At 40.0% G+C, this 25,282-nt stretch overlaps 1 protein-coding gene across 7 annotated transcripts in view; it reads right to left on the bottom strand.

Moving 5' to 3' along the window:
• Nucleotides 1–23,578, bottom strand: part of odad2 (outer dynein arm docking complex subunit 2) — a 68,090-nt gene extending 44,512 nt beyond the window's left edge. For 2 of the 7 annotated variants that reach the window (XM_041969082.1, XM_041969084.1), the window contains exons 1-10: nt 23,523–23,578; nt 21,425–21,660; nt 20,924–21,081; nt 20,530–20,737; nt 20,306–20,412; nt 19,607–19,743; nt 15,388–15,504; nt 7,153–7,364; nt 6,521–6,649; nt 6,039–6,167 (exon numbers count right to left, since the gene is read on the bottom strand). In XM_041969082.1, the coding sequence (XP_041825016.1) occupies nt 6,039–6,167; nt 6,521–6,649; nt 7,153–7,364; nt 15,388–15,504; nt 19,607–19,743; nt 20,306–20,412; nt 20,530–20,737; nt 20,924–21,081; nt 21,425–21,636 (1,409 nt within the window). In that variant the 5' untranslated portion in view covers nt 21,637–21,660; nt 23,523–23,578. Of the gene's footprint in view, nt 1–5,781; nt 5,844–6,038; nt 6,168–6,520; nt 6,650–7,152; nt 7,365–15,387; nt 15,505–19,606; nt 19,744–20,305; nt 20,413–20,529; nt 20,738–20,923; nt 21,082–21,424; nt 21,661–23,522 lie in introns of those variants that run through there. The other 5 variants (XM_041969083.1, XM_041969085.1, XM_041969086.1 and 2 more) reach the window with 5 other exon arrangements.
• Nucleotides 23,579–25,282: the final 1,704 nt, after the last annotated feature.

Here is a 25,282-nt window from a genome sequence, read left to right as displayed (position 1 = left end):
TTACTAAAAACTCTGCAATAAACAAATAATTAATGACTCAGTATTCTATTTTCTCACATTCAGTATATCATTTACAAGCTGAGATATTTGATCTAATATATATTTAAAACCAAACAGCTTAGAGGGCTTACATTTAAAGCAACAAGTCCTAATAACAAATTTATAGACAATTTTTAATACACAAGGCAATCCAATGTGCAGCACAAGACCAGAAGAAGCAGGCAAGAGGATCCATACAGTGAGTAACATATGATACAAACTGCTGTGAACAGGAAATACATCATCCTCAGGCGCCTATCTTAATTAAAAACAAAAATAAGAAAAGTTTTCAGACCAGATTAATCAGAGCTCGGGTTTGGAACAGACTTCAGGTTTTCTGGTAGTTTGTTCCAGATAACAGGAGCAGAAAAACTAAATAATGAGTTTGAACTCTCAGGATACAAAATAAATTTGACCAAGATGATCTTAGAGGTCTTGGAGGCTCACCAGCAGATCAGATCTGTATCATGGACCAGAACCATTCAGAACCTTGTACACCAGCAGAGACAGTTTAAAATCAATGTAGTGATGATATGTACCCTTATTCTGGTCTTTCTGAAGAAGCTGCAGCATGTGGATTAGTTGCAATCGTCTTAGTGTCTTTTTTTTTTTTGTTTTTTGTTTTTTTAGAGAGACCTGTACAATAAAAGTTTTTCTAAATCATTAGTCCCCTTATTCTACACATATTCTTCAGGTGGTAAAAGGCTGATTTGGTTCCTGCTTTAATATTGATGTTAAAATTTAGCTCAGAGTCCAAAATGACACCAAGATTTCTGAATTGATCTGCTATTTTATTTTTGTTATTTTTAATTAAAATTTTATTTACACAGGTGGTCCTGTTGAGACATACAGTCTTATTTACATGAGACACCTATTTTAGACAGACTAAACAAAATTCAGATACAGTTAGACAGCTCTAACAATACAGGATATAAATTAGAATTAAAATAAAGGCAAAAAAAGGTTTCATGCTAAAAAAGAACACACTAAAACAAGAGCAGTTCAGAGAGCTGTCTCCAGGCCCCTCAGAATAAATTCCCCTTATGGGATCAAGGTGGGCCGCTTTAGATCCTGCTGTATCCTGTTCCAAGCTGAAGAAGAAATAAAAGACGAACGAGCTGAAGGTAATAAAATCCTGGGAGCGCAGGTTGTGACTGTTCTGTGTAATAGCAGGTAGGAGGATAAATACTGTATGATGACAGCCACCCAAGGATGGATTGTAAATGAAGACATACCAGTGGAAGAGTCTGCGGACAGACAGTGATGACCAGTTGACCAGAGAGTACGAAGCGTAATGGGGAGGGAGTTATGGATCTTACCACCTAATTTCCTTGAATATTAAAGATGTTCTCAGATAACTATTTCTTTTATTAAAAAAAAAAACTGACTGCATTTACTTGACAATCAAAATCAGTTATCTGGGAGTAATTAGATAACTGTAATAATCTGATCTCACACATCTACATGCATTTTTTAAATACCAGAACAATACAGTCTTTCCACCAGATTCAGAGCCAGAAATGCTGATGAAGAAAAAAAAAACAGAAAAGGAAAAACCCTCAGGACAGAAAAAACTTTTTAAATGTCATGAAGACATTTAAGGGGAGTCGCTCTAAATATTCTTAACCTTCAGATCTCAGAAAACTTCTTGATGTTATTAACACTAGAAGTCCCAGAGAGGGGTCAATTGACCTTTCTACCTTTACAACCCAGAGATGGGTCGATTGACCAGTAGGATTTTAGCTAAAATCCTGTCTTAAGCTGTGAACAGCTTCTTTTGTTTGTAGACGAGTCAATTACTGGCACACCCCAGGAGGGCGCATACTTAGGGGAGACACTGTAGACTCTTGAAACTGGACTGTCAACTTTTGCCCAAAGCTTGGCTTGAGACACTGCTTGGTCCCCTGAGTATGAGATTGGAGTAGACCTCAAACAGATTCAGAAAGGTTTTCCTGCATTCTAGTATATTTCAAATAATTAAAAATATATTTGATATGATATATGATATATACCTCCTCGACACATTTGTGTGCTTTTAGAAGAAAAAAAAAAAGATAATCATTGTGGGCCTTCAATAAAAAAGCAAACAATTTAGAATGATATGACAAAATGATGAATTCATATTTTTTTAAAAAATCACTTTAAAAGGTCCAGCTCTCCTCTTTTCATACAAATGAAAAAATACAAATTTTTCAGAATTTTTTACCAATTTTTCAAACTTTCTAACCCAATGTTCATATGTCCAAAAAGCCCAAGCAATGAACAATTTTGAATATTTAAAATGAACATTTTTTGATTGTGGTGGTACAGGCAGGGTCTGTGAGTAAAATATCCAGAAGCATTAGTGTCTAAGTCAAGAGGGCATAAATGTCAACATGACAAAGATATAAAAGAACAACTGTGAATTTTTTCCAATGCTTTTTATTTTTGTCATAAAAAAAACAACAAAACAGTTAAAATAATGCAAGTAATGAAACAATTTCACAAATATTTACACAAGGCTACAGTGGCATGCCCTTGTGTGAATGGCTTTTCTGCTCTTTCAGCAGTCCGTCTGTGCTAAGTCCAAACATGCTTGGCACTTCCATGGTATCTCCATCCTGCATTTGCCACATGTGTATTTGTAGCAGTCAACACATCTTACAGTTGCGCAATTGTTCTTGCATCGATGGTTGACCTGACATTTTGCCCTTTTCCCAGGGCTAGGTGTGGGAGGTTGCTGCTGAAGCAGTTGCTCCTTATGTGCCTTCTTCTGACTCACATGAGAGTTGGCCAACTCTTTCGCGAGCTCAACCAGGAAGTCCACTCTTCTCTCCTGCACTCCGGTGCATTCCTTATGAAGAACATGAGCGTTCCGTGCCGCCATGTCGATCATGTTGTAGAACACGGCGACTGGCCATCTCCGTGTTCCTGCACGCACGCTGTACTCCCGCACCATCTGGTCCATCACATCCACACCACACTTTGTGGTGTTGTATTGTGTGACAGTGTTTGGCTTCCTTTTGGTGGTATTCTCAGTCTCAACCACATTGTGCATGCTGCTGAGAAGATAGACAGTCTTTTTCCGTTTCGGCGCATATACTGTGAGTGTTGCACCAGTGGTGGAAAACACTCGAGTGGTGAATTTAGTGTGGTCCTTCAGTCTAGTTGACTGAGGAATTTCCCGGCGAATCTTGTTGACTGTGCCAAGGATGGTGGTTTTCCGGCTAAGCAGTCGTTGCGCAAGGGACAGCGATGTAAAAAAATTGTCTGTTGTTACAGTTCTGCCCTTATCCATGAACGGCTCCATCAGCCTCATCACTACACTCTCAGAGAGTCTCTCTCCACTGGGACGACTGGGGTCCTTGCCAAGATATGGCAGGATATTGCAAATGTACTTTGATTTCAAGTCACAAGCCAGCCAAAACTTAATGCCAAATTTGTCCGGTTTTGTTGCAATGTACTGCAGAAAACTGCAGCGAGTCTTTGTCGGGAAAAGCTGTTCATCAATAGTGATGTGTCGACCAGGGTTATAAGATCTGATGCAGTTATTGACAAAAGATTCCCACAGATTAGAAATTGCAGCAAACTTATTTGTCTCCACTCGCTCACTGCGTGTGAACATGTTATCAAAGCGTAGGTGTTGCATGATGTTTTGGAAGCGCTTTCGGGCCATAGTAGCAATGATTCGTGGGTTTCCCAGCTCTGCTGACCAATTGTCACGTAGTGATGGAACTTTCTTCACCCCCCGCAAGATAATAATTGCAATAAATGCCATTAGTTCTGGGAGGTTCATGAACCAATCTGCCTGCTCCTTTTGCCGTGCATGCTGAATGGTCCATTCTTGAATGCTACGAAGCATTTCAAGTGTTATAAAACAGAAGAAGCTTTGAAGACGAGTCCGGATACTTCTTCTGGCCTTAGCAGTTGGCTCTCCATCTGTGCCGTATGGTTCTATTGGGGTGAAATTGAGACATGTCCCCAGCTGTTCTTCATGCCACACTGTGCCATCTTTAGCCATCTCTGTCCTCTCACTTCCCAACCGAGCCCTCTTTTCTGGCAGTGGAGCAGTCTCATCATCTGCAAGGTAAACAATTTCACAATTTCAGAGGACGAAAATAGGATGTTTTGGAAATAAGATTAAAAAAATCCTTTATTTGTACCAAAATGGAGAAATTCCAGTGTTGCAACTCACAGTACAGGACAAAGCAGAAAGAAAGAAATTTGTCATACCAAAAAGTTCAATAATAGTTTCAAATCTTACCTGAAGACTGCTCAGAGTCAGAGTCCGAATCCAGCTGAATTTGTATCTCTTCTCCATCTGAGTCACAAGGGTTTGTATCGCTGAGGATCAGGTCCAATGCCTGCTGAGTTGTAAGCCGCCTCTGCATTTTGCTTCCTTCTATTTGTTCGAGGTGAAGCTAGCTACTATTTATCCCCCTCAGCCCACCATCCCCCACTGCCACAGAATTTACCAGACGTTTCAAGGTAACAAGGAGGGGCTGGATGCAATGGGTGCATTCCTCAGGTAATGGCTGCATTTACAAATGAAGAGATGCTAATTTTTGCCAGCAGAGTCGTCAGTTTGGACTAAAGGTCTTTCGACCCTTCTCTGGGACTTTAGGGAGACATCAAAATTCCTGGGACTTCTAGTGTTAAAACTTACAAAGAATACTGGATCCATTTCAACTCATAACACAACAATACCTTCAATGACGGTACTCAGCTTCGTCGGCTGTGTGCGTTGCCATGACAACCATGACACTAACGGCGTAACACTGGAGCAGGAGAAATACTCCATCTGCTTCTTGCTGGAGCAAGATGCTTCGATCTCCACCTGCCTGAGAGAATCTAGAAAACTCTCGTTTTGACGTGTTTTCCGACGCGTGCACTCTGTCTCCTAACAGAAACCTGTTTGTGCATGCACGTGCATGTGTGTGTGTGTGTGTGCTCGCTGCTGTGGACACAGAGAACAGCTATGACATGCCGCCATGTAAACCTGATAAATAGAATCAGACTGTTTACTCTTTGATAAAATGAGTACATGTAAACCTGTTCTAGAGGAAATGTGAATTTAAATGGCCGTGTCAGATTTATTTTCAAAGTACATATGTGCGTGGTGACATCACTCCTATTGTGGAACACAGTGGTGCTTGTTAGCATTAGCTGCTAATATGAGTGTATGCATTTGCCGCTAAGCTGAGCAGTAATACACTGCAGACTTTATAGATGAATGTAATCTACACTGGTGAATGAAAACATCTGAATGTGACATTATGTCGGTAAGAGAAGCTGACTGGATGGAGGAAACACAGGAAACCAGATGTGTGTGTGTATATGCTAAGATCTCGCCGAGCCTTGGTAAGTACATACTCTAGGTAAGTCGCACGAGAGTAGGGTCACGTTACCGGAAATGACATAAAAACAAAATTCATCTCCAAGTTTTATAAATTGATATTGTATATTTTTTCCTTTGAATCGATTAAAATCAATAAATCGATTTTTTAAACCCAGCCCTACTTATGTTAGACCAAAACAAATGAGACCATCCTATATAACTGCAGGATAGTATTCTTTGAAATAAAGAGGATATGGAAAGTAAGAAAAAGTAAGACATCTAAGCCATTCTTGCACGCAGCACGATCCTGCTGGTACTGAAAGCCAAACGTGCTAAACTCAGTCTGAAGCTAACCGGCTAACATCCAGCCTTTGTTGGAGCTATTTGAAGAGGTTGAGATCATCTCTTCTTCTAAACATCTTTACCTCACTGACAGAGGAGTTTCACCAGTTTCCAATGATTCATAAACGTTGGCTTGATTCCACTTATTCATCTGATTTTTCAGAGTAAGCTCACAATGTCAAACATGCAAGGCATCAGGGAGGACAGCCACTGGATCATCTCTTATTAGTAATATTGTTCTTCTATTAAACAAATGGTGAAGGAACCTCAATGTTTGCTCTCTCAACAGTTTGGTTGCATCTGCAGATTCTAATGTAGACTTGATAAATCAGAAAACTACATTTTCTGGAAGGACAGGCGTCCAGATGAAGAAGGCCCAGGCAGTTCTGGTTTTGTCTTGCTCTTGGCTCCTGAATCCAGTCTTTTCTTCTCTTCTCCAGAGCCCTTAGTGGGCCTCTTTTCCTCTGCTCTGATATAATGATTTGGAATAGGAGTCATTATGTGTTTGGTTCAAAATAACATCTGCAATGCCATCCATTAATGCCATTGCCTGTCCAACAGTTTGCATGAAGCCCCATTGCAGCACAAGTGTTCATCCTGGTGGTCCTGACAGTCCAAGCCAAACATGCTGGATACTGACAGAAGAGTTCCAACAGTTTGAGTAATTTGTTTTGTCTTTTTCAGCTTGACATCAGTGAGGACAGCCACCATGTTGTCAAGTATTATTGTTCTTCCATTAGACATCACCTCTATGTCTACTCTCCTAACAATTTTGTAGTATTTTCAGATTCTAAAACAGGACTGATAAATCAGAAAACTTACATTTTCTGGAAGGACAGGCGTCCAGGTGAAGAGAGCCCGGGCAATTCTGCTTTCATCTTGCTCTTGGCTTCTGGTTCCAGTCTTTTCTTGTCTTCTCCAGAGCCTGTACTGGGCTTCTTTTCCTCCGCTCTGATATAATGATGTGAAATAAGAGTCATTATGCCTGATTCTATTTTGAAAACGGTTATTTTTCTAACATAATCATTACTTAACAATTCACGACATGCCTCAGCTGGCATTTTTTAGAAAGTGAGATACTTTTATCTTGAGCCAGTTTCTCCTCAAATGGGTACACTTATCATAACATACAGCTGCAACAGATCTGCTCTTACTAGATCTAGTTATCAATCAGAGAGCATATGTGATAGATCTTTTTTTCCTATTACTTTTTCCATGGTTTTCTATTTCTAATTGGGCAAAGAGGGTTTCCATACTGTGAAGCATTTATTAACATTAAAGATCACTGAGCAATCAAACACTTGCAGTGAATCTTATAAACCGTCTCTCTAATGTGTCACTGTTGGCAGACATGCTGAGCAGATGTGGCAAAGTCCTCTAAAGCTAAAGGATGAACACCTGACACACGCATGCTTGTTCAAGATATTTCAGGACACAGAGAAATGATTACATACCCATATATATGCAACACGGCAAGATTGGTCCATATTGTTTCATATTTCTTCTTGCCTTCTGCCTTGTTCGGCCTATGCCGTTGTTTTTTCGCCTCCTTAGGCACATTCTTTTCCTGTTGCTCGTAAGAAGATTGGCCTTGTTCCTCTCCATCAACCAGTTCCACATGCTGAACCTTCTGTGTTGATGAAGGTTCTCCAACTACAAAAACCTGCTGGTAAGCAGAGAAAAGCTGAGGTTGAAGGGTGAATAAAAAGGACCCTTTCAATTCACAGAATACAATAAATATATCTCTTTAAGGCAATCTGTAAATTTCTACAAATTCTGAAGCTGTGTTCATATTTTTCATAATTTTCCATGCACCAACTGCACCAAGTAATCTTGCCTCATTTGCTTAATTTGCTTAATCATTTAAACTCAGAGCTTTTTGCTCACTGGCTGCTCCTGATTGGACATTACCGTCAATTTAGGCTCACTGATTGGTGGAAAGTTTGACAAGAAGTGGCTTCATCATCTTTTCCAGGTCTATATAGAGGTCTCTTAGCAACATAGTAGTGATAGTGATCTTTTCATAAAATATAGTTATTTACTAAATGTAGTGTTTATTCAGTAAATCCACAATGATCCATGATAACAGCCTTATTTATCACATTTTCATCATAAAAACATCACTGACATCAACATGACAATTGAAGGGCATTAAACGTTACAGAGCAGTTTTAGAGGCAAATGAAAAGCACATAATTTAAATTAAAGCCTTTTCTCAGCAACACACATACCACCGTCTTTACTGAGGCGATGGAATAAAGTAAACCTTCTACAAAGCTTTACATAATGGAGCTCCCTCTTTGTTAATTGGCTGAACAATGTCACAACGTTTCTCCACATTCACCTCCAACCATACAGCTTGGCTCAGACTAAGTAACGCCTTTGTGTCACTGTTGTTCAGGTATGATTATTTTTGGAGGCTTTCAAGGCCTTAATATAAACTTTATAGCCTATACATGAACGCCAGTGAAAAGCATAGGAATGGTTTGCAGGCACTTTTTAATCACACACACCTGCTTCAGCAGAAATAGCTCAGACTGTCATCGGCTGTTAGGGGCTCAACATTTTAAAGACAGGGAGAAAGAATTAACATGTATTTCCATGGGTTGCTCAACCACTTTTCCAAAGGCTTGATTTTCATTAAACACAAAGTTACCTGTTGTTGGAAACATACAAGTCAGTTCACCCAACCACAGACTCATAGATTTACAAGGCAAACCAACCTTGTTTAATTCTGTTATATGTGAAATGGATCAAACCCATGTGCCTACAAAGACGGGAACCTTGACATGCAACAGTAAAAAGTTTTATTACAGGTGCTATTCTGCATCACTGGTGCCATGTGAACCAGGACTGATGCTCAATATCTGCAGCAAGTGACAAGCAATCATTTGTTTGGTTTTTTTTTTTTTTGTATTTTTTTTTCACACAATCCAACCTTTTTACAACTTTTAGAGGTAGACTAATATGGAAGCCCACTCTCACAACTTCTAAACTAAAAATATTGACAGTATCTCATAATTATGAGATTTAAATGCATGATTATGAGATAGAAAGTGTTTTTTTTTAAAGTTATTAGATAAAATTAATTATAATTTTATCTCACGATTTTAAATTAAAATCTCATAATTGTGACTTTTTTTTAATCTTATAAAGGACGTTTTATCCCTCAGTAATAACCTTTTATTTCCCATAATGATTATTTCTCATAATGACTTTAAATGTCATAATTTACAATTTTTATTTCATAATAACCTTTTATTTCACATAATACCTTTTTATCTCATAAAAATGACTTTTTTATCTCATAATTATGACTTCTGATCTTACAATAATGACTTTACATCTTATGACTTTTGATCTCATAATGACTTTAAAGCTCATGGTTATGAGATACTTTGACAATATTTTTATTTTACAAGGAGCAGGAATCTGCTTCCATAGATTAATAACTTGATCTGTACTGGTGGAAAATCAGCAGGCCAGCGAAGCTGAAGTCATTGGCCATTAAAAAATATCTGCCAGTGACAGGTTTCATGCAACGTTTGCTGACTGATCGTGACGGTGAGACAAACCAAATTTATTCTGGGACTTAAATAAAAAATAAATGTGCAACATGACCATCATGCACATGCAAAAAAATGAAAAAATAAACATCCAACATCCAGTTATGCTGCAATGTCTAAATGAATCCACAAAGTAAACAGACAAGAAAAGTGTGCTTAGTTTGTATCAGACGTCTCCTTTGGCTGCCTTACTGCTTTAGATTGGGGCTGTCTAATCTAATGAAACAGTTTCTTCACACTGTAAACGTGCAGTTGTGTCCGAGGATTAAATGTCAATACCTTTGGCCTTAATGCCTTTTCTGGGATCTCTACTGACCTGCAGCGATGGAAGGTTGTGCTTCTGACAGACAATACTGGTACTGGTTTTACAAATCAAAACTGGGATGCAGCAGGTCATGAAGAATCACTGCTATTCATTAAATCGCCATAGAGATCATTCATGCTAAACAGTCTGATTGCAGTCATCAGCAATAAATCAAAGCAATGGGTTTTAGCTCCATTGTATAAAAAGGATTGGATCAAACAGGAGGACAGCAAATATTCTGCAGAGGGATTAAACTAAAAGTTACAGGATACTGCACGCTGCACATATGAAAGGAGTCAAGGAATCCAAGAGAAAGAAATTCCTGTCAATGATTTGTGCCTCCAAATGCTCCTTGACAGCTATTTTTACTCCAGGTGTCAATCAGGTTCAGCTTGTTCAGACTTCAGGCATCACTCTTCACACAGGATTCATAAAACATTAAAGAGTGAATATCCTTGTGCTTTAGCTGAGCAGTAATCATTGGTTTATTAAGTCTTCATTAATGCTGAAGCAATTTACTGCAGCTCCTTTATATCTACCAGCAAGTATAAGATGTAAAAGTTATACAGACCAGACAGTTGGGCAAATACAAGTCCATTGTTTTCTGTTTTTTTATAAACAAAACAAAAAAAAGACCCAATATTAAAAATAATTTTCCTCAGTTTAGTTAAACATGTATTTATTTAGCAAGAATAGAGCTGTTCTTTGGGATTAATAGACTTTTGAATCCTTATTTTGTCTCTACTGAGAGATGAAAGATTATCTATCGCTTGAATCACAAAGCATTGAATTTAGGGACTAACATTTCTCCTATTACTATGAAAATTATTAAGGGGAAAAATATATGTGCTGCATATATTTTACCCTGCAAATCAGATGCAGTGATGGAGAATAAAACTAGATGAAATCCAGATGTCTGCAGCAAATGAGCTGGACTTGATGCTAAATGCTAACGTCAGCATGCAGTGCAACTTGTTGCTAATGTTTACGCCACAACAAAGAACTACTTAATTGTTGAAAACAATTAAAACTGAATGTGAAAATGGAGTCACTGGATAAGCCAAAACTTAATGGTGTGCTCCTCAGAGGTCAGAGGACCGAGACAGTCAATATGGTTCATCTTCTAAAGATCACGAACAACAAGCCATTGCAATTTTTTTAGTCAATGATTGAGGGCCTTGCTTTATGTTAATTATAAGCTCTAATTGCAAAATTATCCTTATCTCCCTATGGTAAAGAATCATTTTAAAAAGTTTCTGGATCCAGGCGATGATCTGGATGTTAGGAGGACCTTACAAAGACAGATCAGAGTTTGGAAAGGATTTATTACTGGCAAGGATCTTGGATCAGAAGCTTTCGAGACACGGTAGCCGGGGAGCCAAAACTGGAGTTCGGAGGTCAATCAGGTGAGTCGGAATTGGGAAGGGGAAGCAGGGAAGTCCAACTGTGTTGCAACGAGGTCCGACGAGGAGTGGATGCGGAGCTGGAGTATTTAAGGCCCAGGGATCAGATTGATTGCAGGTGTGATTAGTAATCTGGAGACTGACTGCGGTGATGTGTGGCAGGAGTGGGTGTGTCCCTGGCAGTGCCTGGTGTGGGTGTCACAGTGCCCCCCCCCCCCCCTCCAGGAGCCACTGCGGGGAGACGACGGAACCGAAGTCGGGGCCGACCACGGGAATGGGGTCGTGGTCGACTGGGATTCTGTAGGTGGAAGTCTCTAAGAAGAAAGGGGTCCAGAATATCAGATCGGGGAACCCAAGACTGCTCCTCGGGTCCGTAGCCTTCCCAGTCGACCAGATGCTCCAGACGACCCCGACACCATCTAGAGTCCAGGATGCCCTGGGGGGCATAAACGGGCCCTTCCACAGTGTCCAGAAGCTCTGGATCAGGATGTTGTGATCCGGGTGCAGAGATAAATGCTTGCTGAAGATGTTTGAAGGCAGTGTCAGGCTCTAGAGTCCAGGTAAGATTTCGGGGATTATTCCTGAGCATGGAACTAAGAGGAGCTGCCAATGTACTGTAGTTACAGATAAATCATCTGTAAAAGTTTGCGAATCCAAGGGAATGTTGAGGGGTTTTAACTGTGTTGGGTTTAGGCCAGTCCAGGATTGTCTGATCCATCTTTACTCCCTCAGGCCCCAACCCTGAGCCTGCGCCTCTGCTACATATTTTTCCATGGCTTCGGTTTCCGGGATGGAGAGAGGATATATTCGACCAGCAGGAAGTTTGCCTCTGGGTATAAGCTCAATAGAGAATGCCCTGGGACGATGTGGTGGTAGTTGTGCTGCTCTATGGGGACAGAAAACGTCCTGGAATTGCTGGTAATCAGGAGGAATGTTAGACGGGACTGATGTCCGGGCTTTCTAAAACGGTGGACCCCAGGATGATCTTGGCTACTGGCTTAAGTTGTGGTAGTTAAGGAAAACAGGTAGGATAACAGGTGGAAACCCAGTGCAGTATTTCCACAGTTTTCCAGGAGAAAATTGGAGCATGTTGTTGTAGCCAGAGTCGTACCAGAATGATATCAGCTGTAAAATGCTCCAACACCAATAGGGAGATCTATTCTTAAAGTGAACCATCCTACACTAAAAGAAAATGGCGGGGTTTGGAGCTGGTTGGTGCGCTGAGATAGGTTCTTGCCTGTGATGGACTGGATACTGAGGGGTGTTGGGCAGCGGTGGCATCGAAGTTGAAGGCGACGTCTTAGGGAGCCGGAGATGCAGTTCCCCACGAAGCTAGAGTTGAGGAGAGCCGTGGCTGTCAGAGAACCCACAGGTAGTGACAAAGCAACTGGTGTAGTAAGGGGATTTCAAGGAACAGATACAACTGTTGCCAGACTCACCCTAGGACGTGGAGGACGCACAGGGCACGCCTCTATGAGATGCCTTGCCTTGCCGCAATACAGGCAAAGTCCATTAACGACGCGCTGGCACCGCTCAGTGGGGGTAAGGCGTACAGCATCCGGCTGCATGGGCTCTGGGTGGTCTGTGGATGGTGCAGCAGCTGCAGGTGTCATATCCTGAAGGACTTTCTCTCCTGTGGGCAACCCGAATAGAGAGCTGGATAAATTTCTCTAGACCCAGGCTGTCATCTTGGGCTGAGAGTTGGCGGCGGAGAGATGACTCTGAACTCATCCGGAAATGAGTGAGAAGGGCTGCTTCTTTCCATCCACTCGCTGCAGCCAAAGTGCGGAATTTCAGGACGTGTTTAGAGATGGGGGTGTGTCCGTGCCGAAGACGAAACAACTTCTCCTGGCATCTCCGGAGGAAATTCCAAACACTTCCTGAAAGTGTTTTGTGAACTGGGCAAAAGATTGCGTCACAGCGCCATTCTGCTGCCAGAGCGCTTCTCCCCTATGGAGAGCTGGTCCTGAAAGCAGCGAGATGATATAGGAAATTTTTGACAGATTGGTGGGGTATCTGTTGGGAATCATTTCCAATTGGATCGCCAGCAAAGTGGTTGGGGGGAGGTTCCATCAGTGGTTCTAGGTTGTGGTCAGACCTTCTGTTAGGAGGACCTAGCAAAGACAGATCGGAGTTTGGAAAGGATTTATTACTGACAAGGATCTTGGATCAGAAGCTTACGAGACACAGTAGCCGGGGAGCCAACGCTGGAGTTCAGAGGTCAATCAGGTGAGTCGGGACTGGGAAGGGGAAGCAATGAGGTCCGATGAGCAGTGGATGTGGAGCTGGAGTATGTAAAGCTCAGTGATCAGATTGATTGCAGGTGTGACTGATTAGTAATCTGGAGACTGATGCGTGGCAGGAGTGGGTGTGTCCCTGGCAGTGCCTGGTGCAGGTGTCACACCGGATCACCCCAAAATCAACTCACTTTTTCCTTTTTTCCGTTCTGGGATTTCCTGAAAATTTCATCAAAGTCGGTCCATAACTTTGAGTTATGTTGCTAACAGACACACAGATGCCGCCAAATACATGACCTCTGCCTGTATGGATTTAGTTACAGCAGCTGTTATCTCTTTCTATTTTGGACTTCTTTTGTCGTACAGATGCCGGAGTAATTTGCTTTGTGGCTGGTTTGTTTTCTTTGGAGATGTGGCCTTGCAATGTTTGAGACATTCTTTGTGTTGTAGAGGATGTAATTTCAGGTGGTGAAATTAAATTTGGGGTGCAGCCTCCTTTTGCAGCAATGGTTTTACAGCACAGATAACCGTGCTTTGTTGAACATCGTCCTTGTGAAACCACCACAAATGACAGATCCAGTGCTATTTTTCTTCTGAACCAAGAACAAAACAACTCCCTCTGTCTTTTAATGCTTCTTTTGTGATACAAGAAAATGCAAAATAAGGGGTCCCCAAAGAGCCATTGTGATTAAAAAGTAAGATCATGTCCACACAGTTGATTGAATTTATAAGTTTAAGTGTGTCTGCTCAAGTTATTTTAATTGCATCTTGGGAGGCTGAAAACTAACATTTTAAACTAGATCCCAAAGTGAATAAATGGGATTTCATCAAAATCTGCTGAACAGCCCACTTCTAAAGCTACAGCGTGTGCATCCAATCAATTCTCATCCATGTACTGGAGATTAGTGAGGTGTATCATGTCTATCCTGGTAACCTTGTTTTAATTAAAAAAAAACAACAAAAAAAACAAACCAGAGCAGATTATTTCTCCCTATTGAAAAAAAAGGGGTAAGGCTATATGTTGTTAATTTAACTTTGGCTTCATCGAAGGACAGAAGTCAGCACAGGGTAGTGCAGGGGGTCCATGGGCTTTTAGTATTTGCATGAAGGGGGTCCTCAACAAACATACTGTAGGTTCAGAACCACTGAGCTATATGGCAGAGTGTGTTGGGGAATTAGGAGAGAGCAAGAGAATCCAAACTACAAAGAAAATCCCATGTAGATGAAACCCTGCTAAGACAATTGTAGTCACTGTTCATGAAAACCATTTTACACATAATAAATTAAACGACTCAGGAAACATCAAGTCTTTGCCATATTTTAGTTCTTAGACAAAAACAAATGTTTATCCTTAATGATATGAGTAATTTAAGTTTCCCAGTTTGACTCATACTGATCCATTTTTCATCCATATTTTGACAGAATGATTTGCATGTTGGTTGATTATCAACCAAACTGAAATCATCCTGTAATCATATTTGCACATTATTTGGCTGAGAGTTGCAGTATTACCAAAAATACTTTGAAAAGAGTTGTTTTTCTGAACAGAAATGGAGCAGAAACTCACACAAAGCAGGTGGAGAGCACTAAGTACATGTCAAAGATCTGATGAGCTTGTGATGATGCAACATTTTCCAACAAGCATCAGTGAGAAAAAAAAAGATCATATTTCTAAATGATTAACAGATTTTTGGGAGCAGATGGAGTCCATTATTAAGACGATTTGTTATGTCGTCAAATTACTAAAGCAGGAAATAGCACTACTAAATAAATCACACATATTTAGATGTCTGAAAATGACTCTGTGTGTGTGTGTGTGTGTGTGTGTGTGTGTGTGTGTATACTTGTTTTTCTGTGTCTGTCTGTAAAAGGGGGTGGGCAATGGCTGCCACAATGGTGCTTTGCTGTTTTGATGTTGAAACATGGAAGAAGTTGATTCAGACTTTTTTTAACACAGTGACAACCAGACACTGGCTCACTAGCGTGCAACAACGCAGACAATGATTACACAATCCTAAGTCTAATTACGAAATTGAGTTACACAGTAGGCATCAGATCACAGCTTTGCTCCTCGTTCAGGAGGCCATGATGCATTTGAACAACCTCATGTTTGCTTTGGACAGATAAAATCTGGGACCAAAAAAAAGGTATGTCCATACCTGCTTGTATTCCATCGTACCTGCTTGTTTATGTTCTCTGCAAAACGTGGAGATCTGCTCTTCAGAAGTGTCACCAGATCTTCATAAACATCACTAACTCTCTCGTAGCTGCTCTCTTCCCCTTCATGTGTCATCCCCTTTAACAACAAAGTGAAAAACAGCTTCATTAATTTAAACTACCACAATCATAATGTGGCCCACATGTCAGAAGGAACTTTAGAGTATCTCCAGGCAGCCTCAGAGGAAGTGTAAAACCATGTAAACCACTAAAATTAGGTGCAAGAAACTGCTGCTCTTTGAGGTTTCATTTGCATCAGTGTCACCTGACTCAGTTTGAGCCACTATTTTACCTTGCTCCAACAGCTTCCAGGTGAAGAAACAGAGACAGGAAAGCAAGCAAGGCAGTGAAGGTAAAAACTGCTGCTGCATGCAAAATCCCCAGAAACTACATTTAGACACATTCCAGACATTTGACAGATACCTCTCTGTTGCATGCAACAAGGTTTACTAAATATACATAAAAGACAGAAGTCTTTTATGTCACTGTCACCTTCTTAAAATCACAGACACCATTTCCAGTAAAGTTTGGAAGTTTTCTGTCTTTTATTTTTCAGTTTAAACCTTTATTTAACAGATAAAAATACAACTGAAATAATGTTGGTGTCTTCACTGATCATCTTCATTTGATTTAGAAAATATGAAAACATTTAAAACCTTAAAAAGTTTGGAGAGGCATTTTTACCATTTTAATTATACTTTTAAATGATCTGGGAACTCAGAATAATGTTGCAGTGTGGCAATCCAATTCAATCTATTTATACGGTAGAGCACTTTAAACATAACCCTGTTGACGAAAGTGGTGAAATAGAACCTTAAAAAACATAAAAGCATCACCTCAACTGGTGGTAAAAGCTAAAGAAAATAAGTGGGTTGTAAGACGACAGCCAGTGAGGAGGCCTGTTTTATGTTTGAAGGCAGCTGGTTCCACAGCTTTGGTGCTGCCAAAGCGAAAACCCGATCCCCTCTAAGTTTCAGCCTCGTTTTAGGAACGACCAGGAGCTGCTGGTCAGCTGACTTTAAAAGTCGTGATGGAGAGTAGTGGGTCAGATAAATATGGTGGTGCTAGACCATTCAAGGATTTATGCGTTAAAAGATAAACTTTAAAATGGACTCTAAACCAACAGGAAGCCAATGAAGTGAAGCCAGAACAGGTGAGATGTGCTCTGACTTACAGGTGCCTGTCAACAAGCGAACAACAAGCTGGCTAACCCCTACATACAAAGCATCACAATAGTCCAATCTTGTTGTTATAAAAGTGTGAATGTGCCTCTCAAAATTGTTTTCTAGCAAATTGCTTTTTCTAACCAAATTGTTAATCTGTTTGTCCAATTTCAACTCAGGATCAACGTTTACAGCCAGACTTGTAACGATGGGCCTAACAAAGGGTGACAAAGATCTTGTCCAGACATGCAGGGAGAGCAAGAAACTGCTGGGTTTGAACAAAATGACCTCAGTCTTCTTTTCAATAAAACTCAGGAAGTTGGAGGAGTAGCTGAACTCAGGAAGTCCAGCCACTCCCCAAAGTCCCTAAGGCACAGCAGAACATCCTCCTTAGTCTTTTTTTAAGGAAGCATATATCTGCCAGTCATCTGCATAAAAATTAAATTAAATGATACATTTAAACAATATGATGCCTTAGGGAAGCAAATACAGAGTAAAACGAAGAGGCCCAAGAGCTGAGCCCTGTGGCATGTCACAAGTAAAGGGGGCCGATGAAGCCGTAAAATCTTCAAGACCCACCAAGAAGCTTCTCTCAGACAAATAGGTCAACAAGATTAAGATGTTAAACTAAGATGTCAACAACATCAAGATTTTTAAATGACGGTGTTGACTGTCTTAATAATGGTGTTGACAAATGCCACTTCAGTGTGCTATTTACTCATCTTAATGTACTTTACGTACATTAAGCTTGATTTTCTGACTAACACAAAGCAAAACCTTCATAGTGTATTTCTCCAACAAAACCCAAAATTAGTTACGCATTGTTCTGTGCAATGCATCCACTCCACATCACATGTCCAAGAGCCTCAGACTGAAAGACCTGTCAGTTTCAGTACCATGAGAATGCCATGCTGATGCTTGACGTCCTGAAATCATTCAATGCTGTGGCAACCAGTGACCTTGAAGACAGTTTCAAACTTGTGTGTTGGAATCTTGTCTTTATTTCCTGTTGTTTACATGTTTTTTTACACATATTTTTTGCATGTCATTCAACATTTCAATATTTATCTTAAATTAGTTATCATTTTGAATGGAGTATTTTCTTCTTACTTATAAGTTTGTCACCACCATCAGTTCTGCGTCACCACCATCAACTTCATCAGATGGAGTTGATGGTGTTTCTTTTGTTTGTTTTTTTTCTGGAGAAGCGTCTGTAAAACTGTTGAATTCCTTAAGATAGAAGTAAAAAAAAAACATTTGCACCAACTTCCTCTGTTCAATAAAATACAAAATTGGTGATTTTGTAAAAACTGACCTGGGGTAATTAAATATTGACTGAACCAACATTAAAAAGGTGATGCTGTGGTGGTTGTAATTTTCAAAACTTCCTGAAGTTTGCACATCAACGTTTTTTAAACTTTTGGAATAATCTCCTTTAGACTGGACTACAGCAGCGTTTGGCCTCCAAAATGATGGCTGTCGTTCAGGTTTTAGCTGCTCCACTGCCACAACCCTACTACTGAGATCATCCAGACAGATGTTAATGCAGCTGAGAGAAAACACTCAATACTGATACATCAAAATGTTTACAATTCTTCAAATCCCGTATGAAAAAGTCACTTTTTTTTACCCCTTTAACCACTTTTTTTTTCGCGGTGTTTCTTTGTTTATTAGGGTCCGAGCCATACGAAGTATGGAAGGACCCTATTGTTGTTGAAATGTTTGTTTTTCTAAGAACTTTGAGGGCAAATATGACCCCCTAAACACCCATGAAAAGTTGTGAAATTTGGCACGCACATCAAGCCTGGCGAACATTTCGATATTCTAAGGTCCGCATACTCTTTAATGCAAAAGTGGCTCAACAGCACCAACTAGACACAAAAAAAAATCCCAAAATGAATGGGGTCCCGAACGTCTACTTCGACGTATGAAGACGAAATTCGGCACACACGTGCAACACCCCGAGTCGAGCATAAAAGTCAATTGAACAAACGTTGCCAGGGCAACGGGGTGCCCGCCATCTTGGAGTTTACAGCCATTTTTTTCCCATTTTTTTCACTTTATACGCATCGTATTTGAACGAACTAGTCTAAGGGGATTCGTGCGGATGACTCCAAACTTGGTGGGAAGCTTCCTGAAAAGTTGGGGACCAAATGCTATTCAAATCTTTGTAATAGGACAAAGCATGTTACCGTGGCAACCGACGGAAAAAAGCCTTCTCACCATGAAACACGGTTTGCTCTAATCTGCATAGGAACACATGGGAACAGTACCAAAGTTGACAGTATTCATACTTGTTGGGTCCTTAACACATTACAACACCTGTTGCCATGGCAACATAGCATGTTAGCTAGCATATTAGCATGCTAGCAAAAAATGCTAACTAGGTATATCAACATTTCAGATTCTCAGCTGGACATTTAACCATGTTACATGGGATGTTAGCACGTTAGCTAACATGCTAGCAAAAGGTGTATGAGACGGGTGGCGGGGCCTACGAGGCTCGGACCCGATGGATGCCGCTTGTGGCTTTAATTAAACTTACTATTTTTTATGTTCCATTTTATTGTTTTTATGGAAACTTGTATAGTACTTTAGTTAACCTTGTTGTTTTTGTGCTATATTAATACAGCGCTTATCAAGGCACCCAAAGGCACATTGTGTATCCATTACTCATTCACACACATTCACACACTGATGGCAGAAGCTGCCATGCAAGGCGCTCAACCACGACCAATTAAGGTTCGTGTCTTGCTAAGGGACACCTCAACATGAGCTCTCCAGATTGGGATCATACCGGCAACCCTTGGGCTGCAGGACAACCACTCAACCCACTGAGCCATGCCACCCCATAATGAATAGAAAATGGGTTAAAAACTAAAAAAAATATGTGTGACCCTGAAAGTAACACATTCAGGCTCACCCATAAGAACTTATTGTCTTAAAAATGTCTCTAATATCACATGAACTTATCCCCCATCGTATGCAGTCTATGGTGCTTTTTCTTCCTGCTCTTACCCCGTTAAGAAAAACTCCAGCGGTGCTGCAGGTGATATAGAGGGTCTCAGTGTCACATGGCTCAATCACAACGTAACAAATCTCACCGTGGGCCTGTCTCCACGGCGGAGCGCGACAGCCGTTTGAAAATTCAAAATCTAAACAGAAGAAGAAACACAGACATCAGGAGAAATTTGAAACCCCAAATAATTTAGCATCAAACTTTATAAAGTTCAGAAAAAAAATTAAGTCAAAGGAAACTGGTGAAGAAAAACAAAAAAAAATGTCTGGTGAGCTACGCTGGATAAAATAGATCTCCAATGAGACGTGAGTCCAGGGTTAGACCACACTTTCAGTTGTAATATAAATCATCCACAGAGAAACTGAGCTACACAGTGACACCATCATATTTTAAAGTTAGTTTGGAGAGAATTTTTTAAGAAGGTATCAATTCACCTGAAGAAAAGGAGGACATAGACTACATTCATCACAAAGCTTATGCATGCCACTGCATGCTTTGTTAGGACATGATAAATACACTGCAGAGAAGTGTGCATGTGCAGACTAATGACTCCGTAAACTGAAATCTGACAGATATAATGAGTTCCATGACTGTTGTGGCGGCAAAGCGGTGAGTTTTTATGCTTTGGACTATCCAGCATTAGTGTTAATAGCAACTGCTTTCCCTGCAACCCAATGAAATGTGGAGATAATTCAAACCTGATGTGTATCGAAGTGACTTCAACACCCTCTTTTCCCCTTCTTTGCAGAACTGTTTCAACAACTCCACTTCATTCTTCACGGCAGTGGCATCCAGCCTGACTTTTCTATACAGAAAAATGACCCAAAAAAACTTTTTAAATCAGACACAACAACATGTCACATCAGATCTGTCTGAAGGGGGACATGAGGATAGATAGGCACCAATATTAGTGAGCACTCACTCTGATATTTCTTCAAGGAGCTGGCTGAGCACCTGTTTGTCTTTGTTTTGGAGCAACATAAACAGCTTGATTTTAATGTTTGAGTCCATGGCTGAGTCTTCTTCTTTTCCTTCATCTTTTAGACATAGAACTTCAGGTAGGGCGCCTTCTACATCCACATTAGTGGCAAAGTTTAAACCAAGAATCTTTACCATGGGGTCTGTATTTTCTGAAAATATAGGTTTATTTTAGTGATTCACATTTAAAAGCAGAGTTTGGTTTTTTTAACCAGACAGTTTTGTATAGAATTGTAAATGGAAGTAATATTGGATGCTTGTAACAATGACCATAACCATCAGTATGTTATGGTGGCTGTACTGTTTTAAATGAGAAAAAATGCAAATCTCATTTTTACCTTCTAGACATGCTCGGACCTCTTCCAGCTTCCTCTCCTCTGCCAGATGAAGTAGTTTCGAGAGCTGGCTGAAGCTGCGCACATAAACAAAAGGAGGGGAGAGCTGCAACAGTGGCTGCCCTTCATTGTCTTTTTCATGAGACTGAACAGTTGAGTCACTGATGGGAAGGAAAAAACATATGAACACTTATTTGTTTTATATCAGATTAAAAATGTCAAAACAATTAAGGAGATGAGAGCCTGTTATATTTTTTTTGTACTGTGTTGCAGCTATGAGATACATGGAAAACCACACACTCAGAGTACACTAACATTTCTGATGAAATAAAACGCAATGTTCTCAGAGTTACTGAAGCTGAAAAACAGAAAAATTATAGCCTGCTTCTGTGAATATAACCAAGGTAAAACACATCTGGGGACTTTGGTGACAGGATATCTTGCACAGACACATAATAATGACAGCAGTGACCAGCCAGATGTGTGCCTCATGATTAAACCAACCTGATATCATAGCCAGGTTTGAAATCAGACGCCACTAATGTGGTGCTCCACTGAAGTGGCTCCTCAAACACATGCTCTGCCTCCTGTGGGTGGTCAAAACTGAACTGCTCCACAAACCGCTGGATATTCTTCAACAAGGACTCGTTCATTGGCGTGGACTCCAGTTTGCCATTACTGGTCCACTGGGCTGCCTTGGTCAGTGATACCCCCATAGCACAATGTAGAATATTCTAAAACTTCAAAACACATCTATGTTAAACAGTGTGGCTTCAATTCAACAACACAAAATGTGAACATTGAGTCCCAGCTGCAGCTTTTCATCTGTGGTTATCTTTTGGTTTTGACAGTTAAGTCAAACAACACATGTACTGTTAAGATTTTAACTTTCCAAGTTTTCTGACATTTTACAGATCAAAGAATACATTTTTAATCAACATAATTAGCTGGTTTCCACAGAAAAGTACATTTATTCCCATGGCTTTGATGAGCTTCTCTGTAAGAGTTGATCATTAGTTCATGGTTGTCACAACAATAAAAATATGTGCAATGTTTTTTAGATACAATTTGAAACCAATTTTAAAAAGTTTATATCCCCATGACCCACTGACATAGGAAGATCCACGGGAAAGTGAATTGAAAAAACCAAGGCTTTAATAAGATCATTAAAGGGCTCCGTATTTCTGAACAGTTAAGACATTCACTGTCCACTTTATCAGCTCCACTTGTTAAACTGCTTGACACAGATATCTAACCAGCCAATCACGTGGCAGCAACATAATGCATTTAGTTATGCAGACATCGTGAAGACAATTTGCTGAAGGTCAAACTGAGCATTAGAATGAAGAAGAAAGGGGATTTAAGTTACTTTGAGTATTTCACACACAACCATCTCTAGGGTTTTCTAGAGAATGGTCTGAAGAAGAGAAAATATCCAGTGAGCAGCATTTGTCTGGACCAGAATGTTTTGTTGATGTCAGAGGACAGAGGAGAATGGACAGACTGGTTGGAGATGATAGAAAGACAACAGGAAGTCCAATAAGCACTGGTTCTAAACAAGGTCTGCAGAACAGCATCTCACACACACAACACGTCCAGCCTTGAAGCAGATGGGCTACAGCAGCAGACCACACCTGGTGCCTCCTGCCAGCTAAGAACAGGAAACTTGCTGGTCTGATGAGTCTCCATTTCAGCTCCACATTCAGATGCTAGGCTCAGAATTTGGTGGAAACATCATGAAAACATGGATCCATCCTGCCTTGGATCAACAGTTAACCACCACAGCCTACCTGAGTATTGTTGCTGACCATGTCCATCCCTTTATGACCACAGTGGAGCATCTTCTGATGCTACTTCCAGCAGGATAATGCACCATGTCACAAAGCTCAGATCATCTCCACCTGCTTTCTAGAACATGACAATGAGTTCACTCGACTCCACAGTCACCAGATCTCAGTCCAGTAGAGCAGCTTTGGGATGTGGTGGAACGGGAGATTCTCATCATGGATGCAGCCGACAAATCTGCAGCAACTGTGTGATGCTGTCATGTCAACATGGAGCAAAATCTACGACACCAGGAATTAAGGCAGTTCTAACCCTAACTCTGGTACTTGAAGGTGGTCTTGATAAAGTGGACAGTGAGTGTAATATTGTGATATAATATAATACTTTTAAACAATAATTTACTTTTTAAAATCATTGTAAGGAACGGAAATTTAGGATATAACTTTGTGAATTCGGGGATTTAAAAATCACAAGTCATGAATTAACTTCAGATTACACAAGCATATGATTTTTACTATTATCATAAAGTGTTATCATAACTCTAATCAGCGTAACTATAGGTACATATATATATTGTTGGTGAAACGCCTGTTTTAGTGTCGGCTCGACTTCGGGGAGACACCGGAAAGAAGTAGAAACGGTTTGTGCTAGCTTCTGTTTCACACAGGTATAAAACTTCGTCTCCTTAATGAAGCTAATTAAAGTTTTAACTAAAAGTAAACCAACGTAACAATACGTTAAACCACAGAAAATTAAGGTTGGTTTGTTTATGTAAATCGAAAAATTTCCATAAGCTTACTTTACCGTCTTAACTTGCTTCTCAAAACGTTCACTAATGGTTGCTCCTAAAAGTATCCATGGAAACAAATCCACAAGCTCTGTCCACGCCCCTTTTCGTTGCTAAGATACGGCCAAGCACAACGGAGGCAACTCTGAGCCCTATATGCCTGGGATAAGGATGACCTGGAATCTACACAGATAATATGTTGTCAGTTTCTTTATAGCGTTTGCAAGTAAACAGTTAGATGTTATGAATGAATAAAGGCTTTAGTTTAAACACAAAAAATTAAAGTACCGAAAAAGCAAAGCCAAAAGTAAGCCAAATATAGCCCTATTTAACATGCTGAAAACAGAATGGGAGGAGTACAAGCTTATTTATTCCTCCTCCGTTTCCACTCATAATAAACAATAATTACCAATGATAATCCTTAAAATATTTATTTATTATTATGCAGTATTTATATAGATCCCATATCCTAATTACAGTTAACAATATATTTCTATTTACCCTATTGGCCTATTTTGCTAAAAAGATATTTTTTATACCACTTTTTAGATTGCATTGTGGACAGTACTGTAACTATTCACTCAGTCTGTTCCACAGCTTCACTCCATGCAAAACCTTTCACAGCTGTACAGTTACAAAGATGGTTTACCTTTAGTCCCCCTTCAAACTAAAACCCCACCATCTAAATCTCATTTTGTGTCCTCCTTTATTGTGCTTTTTACAAAATAAACTACCATGCAGCGGCAGTTCTCATCCAGCAGTTAGATAAGGATGTGATATATTAAAATAATAAATTAGCAAGAAAAAAAAAACAAAAGAAAGAGAGGGGGGGAGAGATTCATGTAATTAAAAAATAAAAGCTATCAAACGGAGGCATTTTCAGCATTGGCATGTATCTAATTAAAGTGCATCATTGACTGCAGTGTTGCACCTTGCATGGTCAGAAATTCTTAAAATGTCAAGTCAAATGTTGTCACAATCATAAAAATCTCTGTATGCTTTCCTTTTAGAGTGTCCTGCTGACCACATATTTGAGAGCCAATTTCCTCTCTCACTACTGGTTTGGCTCTGTCCTTCAAACAAACACAGGGTAGTGAAAACATTTCTATTTGTGTAGACTCTTGGTTTGGACACACAAGTTCACTCGGTTCAAAGTTAGTTATTCACAGATTAATGCAGGTGTGTTGCGCTTTAGCCTCATTCTGCAAATGAAAAGTTGCACTATAATACAGCAATATAGCACCATTTTTATGTGTTACTTATGAATGTCTTTGTTTTACTGTCATACATCGGTTTTAATAGCTTTAAATTTAAGGTGGATAAGCACTGCCGTTGTGTATGGTGGCATATTAGGGTGAACACAGAGTGAACAGCTGATTTCCCCACTAAATAATTTGCTTGGTGCATTTTCTGCAGGAGCATCAATAATCAAAAACTATTTCTCTTTCAGTCTGGTTTGCCTAAAGGCAAAGCCAGTAGAACTACTTTCTCTCCTAAACTGTTAACATATAAATTGGATTGAGCCTGCATGTATATCAATCACCAGAGTTCCCGTAGAGGGAGGAGAACTAGTAGCTCTTCTCCAGTATCAAGACAGATCACTTTCCATGTTGTTGTTGTTAGAGACGTAAAATTTATGAATAGTCTTCCCTCGCCAGGTATTTTATTTGGAACAAGAGGAAAGCTATCTAAATTAAGAAGCATTGAGAACGTGCAACAGGGAGCTGGAATTGAGGGGAAAGCCTAAAGGCAATGGAACTTAAACACACCAGTGAATGAACTTAGACTCT

Source organism: Melanotaenia boesemani, chromosome 18, assembly GCF_017639745.1.
Source record: "Melanotaenia boesemani isolate fMelBoe1 chromosome 18, fMelBoe1.pri, whole genome shotgun sequence".
Classification (NCBI taxonomy): domain Eukaryota; kingdom Metazoa; phylum Chordata; class Actinopteri; order Atheriniformes; family Melanotaeniidae; genus Melanotaenia; species Melanotaenia boesemani.
This window is presented reverse-complemented; position numbering and strand designations above follow the sequence as displayed.